The sequence below is a fragment of the Aotus nancymaae genome, unplaced genomic scaffold, assembly GCF_030222135.1.
Source record: "Aotus nancymaae isolate 86718 unplaced genomic scaffold, 86718_ANA_hifiasm-v0.15.2.pri h1tg000020l, whole genome shotgun sequence".
NCBI lineage: Eukaryota > Metazoa > Chordata > Mammalia > Primates > Aotidae > Aotus > Aotus nancymaae.
In genome coordinates, this window is record NW_026988432.1 from 56,774,337 (window position 1) to 56,784,673 (window position 10,337).

At 44.7% G+C, this 10,337-nt stretch overlaps 1 protein-coding gene across 1 annotated transcript; it reads right to left on the bottom strand.

Annotated features, from left to right (window-relative positions):
• Positions 1-8,032: 8,032 nt before the first annotated feature.
• On the bottom strand, positions 8,033-8,326 carry LOC105712124 (ataxin-7-like protein 3B). The gene has a single exon (XM_012445068.1). The coding sequence runs from the start codon at positions 8,324-8,326 to the stop codon at positions 8,033-8,035; it is 294 nt and encodes a 97-aa protein (XP_012300491.1).
• Positions 8,327-10,337: the final 2,011 nt, after the last annotated feature.

Consider the following 10,337-nt stretch of genomic DNA (forward strand, 5'->3'; position numbering starts at 1 on the left):
ATATATCCAGTAATGGGATTGCTGGATCAAATGATAGTTTTAACTTCTTTGAGAAATCTCCAAACTGCTTTGCAGAGTGGCTGAACTAATTTACATTCCCACCAACAGTGTACAAATGTTCAATTTTCTCTGTAGCCTTGCCGGCATCTGTTGCTTTTTGACTTTTTAATAATAGCCATTAAATGGATTTTTAACTTAATTCATAGAATTCTTCAGTTCCAGGATTTCTGTTTGGTTCTTTTAATGATAGTTATTGATGAATTTCACATTCATATCTTGAATTGTTTTTTCTGATTTCTTTGTATTGTTTGTCTGTGTTCTCTTATAATTAACTGAGCTTCTTTAATATCATTATTGTGAACTCCTTTTCTGGTATTTCACAAATTTCTTTTTGATTGTAATCTATTACTGGAGAATTATTGTGTTCCTTTTGAGTGACACATTTTCTTGTGTTTTCGTGTTTCCTGTGTCCCTACATTGATATCTGCACATCTGGTGTAACAGTTGCCTTTTCCTATTTTTAAATTTCCTTTCATAGGGTAGTACTTTTTTGTGAAGATGCATCTATGTTGTTGGTTAGGTGGGGTACTTCAGTTTTGATTCTAGGTGCATGCACCAGAGTCATTTCTTCAGCTGTAAGCAGTATCAGTGGTGTCTCTGATTTCCTCAGTGGCTGAGTCTGCAGTTATTAGTGAAGGCTATGATGAGGTTTTGTTGGGGATGAGAAAGCCAGGTAGGTTAGTTCTTGGGCCCTAGCTGTAGCAGTGGCAGCCAGCCTGAGCCCACATGTTTTTGGGCTCCCAGTTGATGCATGTGGACACAAATGTTGGCAGGTCTAAGTGGGACATTCTTGGATCTCCAGGTGGCTTGCTTAGGTGCTGGCAGTGGCAGTGGTGGGCTGGACCTCAGGGCGGGTTCTGAGGCCTCTGGGCAGTGTGCTTGGTGTAGCAGTGGCTATAGCAGTGGTGGGACAACCCTGGGGCTCCCAAGAGGCCCAAGCTTGTATTGCCAGTAGCTGTGATGGGCTGGATGGGCCAGTCCCCAGGTCCCCAAAGTGGCACATGAGGGTGGATGCCACTGTGATGATAGTGGCAGGCTGGGTTCACCCACCCTCAGACCCCTGGGAGGAGTGCATAGATGCCAGCAGTGGTGGACAGGGTGGGGTGATCCCTAAGCCCCTGGATGATGTGTTTGGGCACTGGAAGAGCAGTGCCAGGCCAGGTGGGCCTGTCCTCTCTATGGGCTGTGGTGGGCAGGGCAAAGTGATTCCCAGACCCCTCAGTGGAGTTTGTGGGTGGCGGCAGCAGTGGTGGTGGTTGGTGGGGAAAGACTGCCTTCAGGGTGTATGCAAGTGCATGGCAGCCCTGCTGCTGGGGGAGGGTAGGGTTGCTATTAGTGGCAGCAGCTGCAGGCAGGTGGCTCTTAGGCTCTGGGGAGCATGTGCTTTGGGCCTTGGTGCTGGCTATCATGGTGTCAGTGGTAGCAGTGGGGAGTGGCAGCAGCAGGGAGAGCTAGTCTTCAGGGTGTGTGCAAGTGCACTGTGACTCTGCTGCTGGGGGTGGGGGTGGGGTTGCTGTCAGTTGTATTGGCCCCAGGCAGGCCGTTCAGGGCTCTGTGGAGCATGCACATTGGCTCCCTTTGTTTTGGAGGAGGACTCCTGAAGGTGCTACACTGCCCATTCTCCAGGTGCAGGACACGGTGTGTGCCAGAGTGCTAGGGACCCAGCCACTCCACAGGGTCCAACCGGTGTCACACTACTGCAGCCCTCTGGGTGGATGTGTGGGGATGTCAGTAGAGCTCCAAAGATGTGGAGATGGAGGGGCTGTTGGGCCCCAGGGCAGGATGCAGTCTGGTGAAGCTGGACTCTCAAACTGGCTCTGTGCTGCAGTTGCTTGGGACTTGGGTGTGTGTGTAGGATGCAGTGTGAGCCCCCTATCTGGATCAACGCCACTGCACAGTCCAGGCAGCTCCCTATACTAGTCTCAGGGACTTGTAAGGGCAGGGGATTCTCCCATGGCTAGGGCTGCAGTATTCCATGGTGGAAATGTAGATTACTGGGGATCTGTCATTTACCCTTTCCCTGCAGTGGAGACCCTCTGTGGGCTCCCAGCCAATCCCACTCAACAGGCTGCCTAGCTTCCATCTCCTTCCATGCCTTCAGTATTTCCTGTCATTTCTCTGTTGAACTCCAATGGCATCCCTTCAAATAGATGCTCTATATGAAGTGTAATTTTCTTCTTGCCATTTTGGTTCTTCTTTGTGAAGGAGGTGAATGCCGGATGCCTCTCTTTGGGCATCCTGAAGCCCCTCAGTTATTTATATTCTTTAGCTTTTAATTTTTTTCAACTAGAAATTGAGGCTAATGATACCACAGTAAAGACTGCCATGAGAACGTAATAGCATAATTGTGGAAATCACTTAGTCCAAGTCCTGAAGTTTGGTAAGCCCTCAATAAATCGTTGCTATTGTGATGATTCTAGGAATTTTATAAGACACAACTTTGGGGTATATAAGCATTTCCCCCTGGGAGCACAGGAGAGTGGAGTGGCAGTTTATGTCAACAGTGGATGAAAAAGGGCTGTGCTTCAGTACTCACTATTGAGGCATTTATGAGCCTGCTCCTTCACTTCTCTTAATCTCCCTGTTTCCTCTGGCAGAAGGGCCCAGAATCAGGATAGGCTGAATTGGAAAATCCTGCAATAGGAACAAGAGCTGCCTGCTGCTGTTCCTGGATCTAGAAAGGAGAGAAGTTGCTTCAGGGAGCTCTTGATCCTATGCTCGGGGGAAACATACCCAGGAAATTACAAGTGGGTTGCTCATTTCTGTTTGGGTTAACGATGTAACCCTTAGAGATTGCTTGAGTTGCCTTCTCGACAGGTACGCACTCCCCTCAGTTCATAATCACTTTTTTGGGAGGTTGATTGTATAAAGTATAAACATAACCCTTTGCCACTTTCAAATACTCCACAAATGTTAACTAATTAATCCATTTTATGAAAGAGGAGATTTTTTTGGCTATGTCTTGGTAGCCTAACTTTCCGGACTCAATAACTGTTAGTCACAGAGCCAGGGGACACATTTTGTTAGGCTTATTAGCATACTTTTCTAAGGCCAGAATTCCAGATGTAGAAAGGAACAGCTGCCAAACTCAGCTCACCTCAACTCACCACCAGCTGGGGGCTTCCGTCTCTGCTCTTGTAATAGCATTAGTAGAGCTCTTCATCTGCTAATCCCCAGAGAGAAGGCATTGTGGTGTGAAGCAGAGAATCCCAGACTTGGATTCCATAGAGAAGTAGATTTTAAAAAGGAAAAATTAGTTTTCTAAGTGAGGTACGTAAAAGCCCCTATTATCTTTTGTCACTATCATTTCATAAAAAAGGCAGGAAATTTTAACAGAACAAAATAAGGAAGTTACTCTTGGGGTATAGGACACCTTTAAAAAGAGAGTATGTTCAGCTTCATGGAATTCTACACTGTGATTTTTACTGTTTGCCTCCAGCAGGTCCTCATAGACTGGGCCTGGGAGGTGGGCTAGGAGTGGACCATTGAGAGAGGCCCATACCTTAGCGGTCGTGGTACCCACTTAGCCCTAGAAGGACACGGGCCAGGGCTATTTTATCACTATGCCTTGTGCTTCATGTAATGCTTATCACATATTAGGGACTTAATAAATGTTTGTTGAACAAAGTAATAAATATGATTACCTGTCTGTGACCTTGGCGAAGTCACAGAATCACTGGGGCTCAGATCTGTATAATTATCTGTGCAATCTTATCTGTACAGTTGGAGAGTCATATTACATGGCTTTCAACTTTCTTTTCATTCAACAAACAAACAAACGTCTAGGTTTAGAAAGCATTAGTAGGGTGTTTTTGGTTTCTCTTCTGTTTTTAAGGATAATTCAACTTTTTGGACCACGATGACTTTTTTGGAGGTCTGTTGCAATATTTATCTACCAAATGAAGGCATTGACTCTTTACAGGGAAATCTTGCTTTTCACCGGCCACAGTTGAGGAAGGAATCCTTGACAACTGAGTTGTTACTTTAAAAAAATAAGTGTTGGGGGATGAGGGAAGCTTGCTATAATTTTTATTTAGAGTCTTAGGAATCAATATTAAATAATTGTTTTGATTTTTTTTCTTTTCCTAGAGAGCATTTCTGAAAAAGATAATTTCATTACCCATTTTGTTATTACTATTTTTAAGTGTCCCATGGTCACTATATGTAATTGAGTTTGAAGGTCTGATAAATCTTTGATGAATAATACAACAGTCCCCCTAGCTTATACATATTTCAAAGCCAGTTAAATCCCGGGAGCCGGCAGCGGGTGAAGGGTTGAATACACATTATGTGTTTCCTTCCATATTCCTACTCAATCCACTTTCTTTAGTGGAAAGCTTCTTTTTGTCATGATCAGCCAGAGGTGAGGAATAAAGGAGAGATGGATTTTCATTAAGAATATAGCTTTGTATAAAATTTCTTTATCTGTTTGAACATCTGATAGGAGCAGGGCTTTGAAAATGATCTCAGATCAGATTCTATAAGCATTTTGATTTTGAATGATGCTGAGTTATGCAAACGTCTTCCCTAGTTATGGCTAATGTTTAGCTAAAAAAGAATTCTTCAGACAACATTAATATGGGTTGTCTGCTTCCTAAAACAATAACCATGGTCTGCATCCTGTGTGTTTCTTTGGGAATATAGATAATTCATTTTTCAATTAGGAAATTTCATATGCCTTAAAGGTTTTTTTATTAACATTTCACGGCATTGTTTCTAGCTCAGATATGGATAGAACTTAATGACACTCTTATTTGACATTAGAGAATTTAACTAGATATTATGATATCTTTAGCCTATTGTTTCAAGTGGAAGTACTGTTTATTTAGACACTGACAAATTAAGAGTATTTTAAAAAAGTGCAATCTATCATTTTTGGTGCTATTTCTTTCTTTTTCCTTTTTAAAAAATTTTGTTCATTACCGTTTACCAATGGGGAGATGCAGTTTATTTACACCAGCAGCCACAGGGGAAAGGGAAATACAGTTAGTTAGCTATCTGTATAGGATGGACTACTTATGCAAAAATAAGAATCTCCAAAACAAAAGACAGTGGTGAGCTTCACTACCCTCCTCCAATGATCCCAGCATGTGATAATGCCAGGCAGTGGTCCCTGGGCATGCGATGGTGGGAACAAGAAAAAGCCACAAACCACAGAAATTTTAAAGAACTCCTTTCCCCCATAACACACACACAGAGTCACTCAGATACATAATACTGACTGCAGGGTGATCAACACACTTAATCAAGAAGGGGAAAGTAGGAATTCTACTGTTGAAAGGAAGGTAGATAGGGAGAGGGAGAGTTCCTAACCACTGTCAACTATATGGTAGGGAGCATACTCTCCCCAGAAAGGAGTCTGTACCCTCTGGGCACCTGTTGGACCAAGCCCTCCTTATACCCATGCAGGGCGGGGGGCTATTGCTCTATTGGTAGAGGGGCCAGAAACAAAAACAAAAAACAAAAAGGGAGTACTGTGAATAAACCATTACTTCAAACTACTTCCCACTTCCTCCTCTAACCAGGAGAAAAGGCCAGAAAGAAAACAGTAATTTCACAATTTGACTTCCCTATCTGAAGGTAGAGGGATTGGACCATGGCCTTTCTCCATCATCCCACTTTCAAGACATTGTTAGGAAGTAGGCCACAGTCTCACTTAAACTCTCCTTTCTTCATCCTCTTAGATGTCTACAAGGGCAAAGATATATCCAAATTATTTTAGCTCTTGACAAGGTTTGATTTTTAAAAAGTTATTGTAATTCTTGAAGACTTCTCTGTAACTAGGCCCCAAGGCTGATCAGCACAAGTCTAGGAGGAGAAGGCAATAACAGACAGTTCCAAGGCCCAATCTCTATAGTTTCCTTAACCATCTAAAGTATGTAATCTAAATCAGTCTATACAGTCCAAATAGTACTTTCTAGGATAAGCACTGATACATGCACAGCAAAGATTAGAGAATGGATAAGGACCAACTCCATTCCCCTGTGTGTCAATCAACCTTTACTGCTCTTCTACTTAGTCCTAACAGGCAGTATTGAAATGGAGGTGGGAAGATACGACTCCTTATGAAGTAAGACACAGCAAGAGGGCACACTAGCAAGGCAGTCCTATACAGGAGAAATGCTTAGGCATGACACTGCATCTTAAATACAAAAAATTAAGTTATCTTCCAATTCCAATCCCAACAGAGGGAGCCATAAGAAAGATTCTCCTCTGAGTCTTCTACAAAGACAGGGGAAAAAAGAAAGAAAGAAAGAGGCCAAGAAAAAAGAAATTGGGCAGGCTTAAGCAGGAGCATTAAGAGCTGAACTGAAACCAGTCAATGTGAAGGCTGGAGTGGCAAGCAGCACCTGGGGCACCAGATAGGCAGTGGAGCAGGGAACAGGAGGACATGGGGCCAAGCCAGACATATGAGGCTGGACCCCCTACTAGGGCACAGAATGAGGTAAGAAAACATTTCAAATAAAGCAGCACCATTCCCGCTCACCTTGGGGCTCCCATTCCTTTATACTTTGTAAACCCTCGCTCAGGAAATAAAGTGGAGGGTAATTCTGATATGTGGCTCTTACTTCCCATCTTCCCCTATCCCTATACCATTCCCTGAAGTCAGGAGATTCTGGAGGTCTTTCTCTGACTTCTAACAATAAAAGGACTGCTCTTGTTGTCAGGAAGATCCAAAAGGGACTGAGTGGAATGGATTGCCCCTTTAGAGGGACAGAGAGAAGGTGATGACAGTCTGGATGGTCACCATAGAAGAACTCTGACTTCCCAACCAAAGAAACAGGGACATTCAACAATATTCTGCAGTCAGATGAGATAATCCAGTCCTGCTCCTTGGCTCCTAGCACTAATCCATTAACATTATTGAGGGCAGCTGAAAGAGATCCCCTCTGGGCTGTTTCAAATCACAGCCTCCTTCCAGCACAGCCATGATGCTCTTCTATAGTTCAGTCCCACCCCCATGGTGGGAGGCAGCTAGTGACCTGGCTTAATGATCAAATGACACCCATGGACTGGCTAGGTAACCAGTAACCCAGAGTAGGAAATGACCACCCTCCTAAACTTATGTCCACAACATAATACATCCAGACATGAATCTTGCAGTTTGAGAGATTGTGCATAGTTGTAGAGGTCCCCTCTACCTCCCTGATCATAACCGAATCCTCAGCCTGACTGGACAACCAAGTTGTCCATGTGCCAAGCTTATGCCACCAGTTTGGAGGACAAGGAAGAGGGCACTGCTTAGCCAAATGCTAGGCCTTCTCCTCAAGTCAGCTGAAATCGTAGCAAAGGCTGGACCTTTGGGAAACAGGTGGTTTCGACCATTTTTCTTGCTGGAGTCAGGGCTACGGAGCTTCCCTACCAAACTTGAGAATTCTTTTTCTTGGATTTCCCAAATTGAAATTGTTAGTATCCAGATTTTGCACCTGACATTTACTTGTCTCAGAGAAGCCCATATCTGAGGCTCAGATATCAAATGAGCAGTCCCACTGCAGGCCACTGATTATGGCCTGATGAACTGCAATGTCCAAACTGTCCAGGAAGTCCTTGACATCAGGCAGACAGAAAAGCTGAGGAACCAAAAATTTTATATGCTGGGCACACACTGCTCACCCGTGCATTGGGGGCACTACAGAATCGTGCGCACATCCTGGTATGTTTAGAGATCAGCAGGCACTGCATGGCTCGCAAGCTGTGCAGCTCCTCCTGCCCAGGGCTTCAGAGCTGGCTCCAGGTGATACACTTTAAAAAAGGATTCCTAAATTATCCTCTTTGGGTTTTTAAATGCTAGGATCTTCAAGGGGAATTAGAACTTTTGTCTGTTTTTTTTTTTTACTTTTTTCTACTTAGCTTACTCCACCAAGCCACAGGACCAGTGTATGTTATTGTCCTGTGTATGGCCACTGTATGTCCTGTGTATTGTCCTGTGTATGTCCTGTGTCCTGGCCACTCTCAGAATCTCATTTTGCAGCTACTGGAATTCGGGAGGCGAGCGCCGCAGCTGCTGATCAGGCCCATTCCCAGGTTCTCCCGGAAGGGAGCAAAGTGGAAGGCGGCACGCTCCTTTGTCTTCCGCTGGCTGAATGCCAAAATGCTTCACACTACCAGCCTCTGCGAACTCCAGGTAGGAGCAGCCACACTTGACTGCCCTGTGCACCTCAAAGCAGAATCCCAAACAAGAATCCTCTATCAGGTCTACGTAAATCTCCTGCGCGATGGCCTCTAGCTTGTTAGTATCCAGGTTGGCCAAAGAAATTTCCTCCATTTTAATTTGTAAACGACTGCGGAGGGGGCGCTCGATTTACTCACGGGCAGCAACACGTCTGGCTCCGCGGGCCGCGCCTAGGCCTAGAGGCCTTTCAGGGCCGAGTCTTCCGGTGGCGGGTCGGTGGCGTCTGCGGCGCAATCCCAAGGCCTCCGGTTTGTTTGGGCGTCTCCCGGGTTGCGGGGCCTTTAGCTGTGCCTGGCCCAGGACTCTCCCCTAAACCATCTCAGCGCCTCACCCAGCCGCCGGGGCCTCTTCCCCACCCCCCACCTTTTTTTTTGAGATGAAGTCTCGCTCTGTAACCTAGGCTGGAGTGCAATGGCGCGATTCAGCTCACTGCAACCTCTGCCTCTCCAGTTCAAGCAGTTCTCCCTGCCTCAGTCTCCAGAGTAGCTGAGATTACAGGCGCCTGCTACCATGCCTGGTTCATTTATGTATTTTCTTTTTTTTTTTTTTCAGTAGAGACGGGATTTGGCCATGCTGCCAGGCTGGTCTTGAACTCCTGACCTCAGGTGATCTACCTGCTTCAGCCTCCCAAAGTATTGGGATTACAAGTGTGAGCCATTGTGCCCAGCTGGTGCTATTTCTTTAAGATGGAATGAGGCTTCCTGTTTGCAGAGACTGTCCAGCCTATCTTGTGTCACTCTACTCCCAAGGGAAGCCTGTCTCCACCTTTGATGGCTTTCACTTGGCTTGGTGCTAGACTACTCTTGGACACATTTTCCCCAAGCTGGGATGAGAACCCAATCTCTATTGATGTCACCATAGACTCTGATCTGTGAGGATATTTGTGAATGGGAGGGAGACAGAAAATCACCACTGGGCTTCCCTCAATTCTGCATCCACACACCTTCTCTATTGTTAACATGAAAACTATGACTTGCTGGCTCTTTGATGCCCCGCCGCCGGGAGGACCTGCGGGCTGCATGCTAGAATTAAGACAGCCCAGCAGGAGGATGGAGTTTTAAAAATGTCCCCATTGAGGTCTCACTGATTTCATTTACAGTCTGCTCAAGTAATCTGGAGCTGGGAGAAACTTCTTCTTTACTCAAGATTCCTATTCAAATCACCCTAAAGCAGAAAGTTCTGTATTCATTTTTCCTTGCTGCTGTGAAGTGCGGCACAGCCTTGGGTGGGAATAGACCAAAGAAAATGAAAGCTGGAAAATGCTGTTCTTATTGATGTTCAGGCACAATTAGGTTTGTTGTTCGCCACCTCTGCCACGGGGCTTCCTGGGCAACACTTTCCTCACCTTCTTCTGCCACTGAGAAAGTCCTGACAGGGTTGAAGCAGGTGGAAAGGTGAAATGAGTTTTTATTTTTATTAAAAAATAGCTCTAGGTGAATTATTAAGATTGTGAAATAATTAATTGAAAGTTATTTGGAATTCCTTTTGGTATTTTATGAAAAAATGATTAAAAGGCTGCATTTTCTTCACAGATGACAACTTAGATAAAGTATTTGTGTTTATTTTTGAACCCATACTGGCCATTACTCCATAGAACAAAATATCACGGCATTAACCCCACTTCTGGAAGCCTACACCCACTCTTTGGGTAATTCCAGCTACAAATGGAGCCCCAGGCCTCTCAGGATGATTCAGGCAGATTTGGCGTTTCGAGTACTAGGAATTTAATAGACTGGATGGCTAACGTGAGAAAGGTAGCTATTTGGTCTTCATGGTGTACTGGGTGTTATTTTGTGAGAGAAGATTATTTAAACAACAATATATTTTTGCCTGTTATAAGCAACAGTAATAACTACCAATTTCAATGGCAAATAAAATAGCAGCTAAATGTGCTTACTTTGTGCTAGGCACTGGTGCTGACTGCTGTATAATCTTTCTTTCTTTTTTTTGAGACGGAGTTTCAAAAAAATGCAGCACAATGGCGTGATCTTGGCTCACCGAAACCTCCACCTCCTGGGTTCAGGCAATTCTGTCTAAGCCTCTTGAGTACCTGGGATTACAGGCACGCACCACCATGCCCAGCTAATTTTTTGTATTTTTAGTA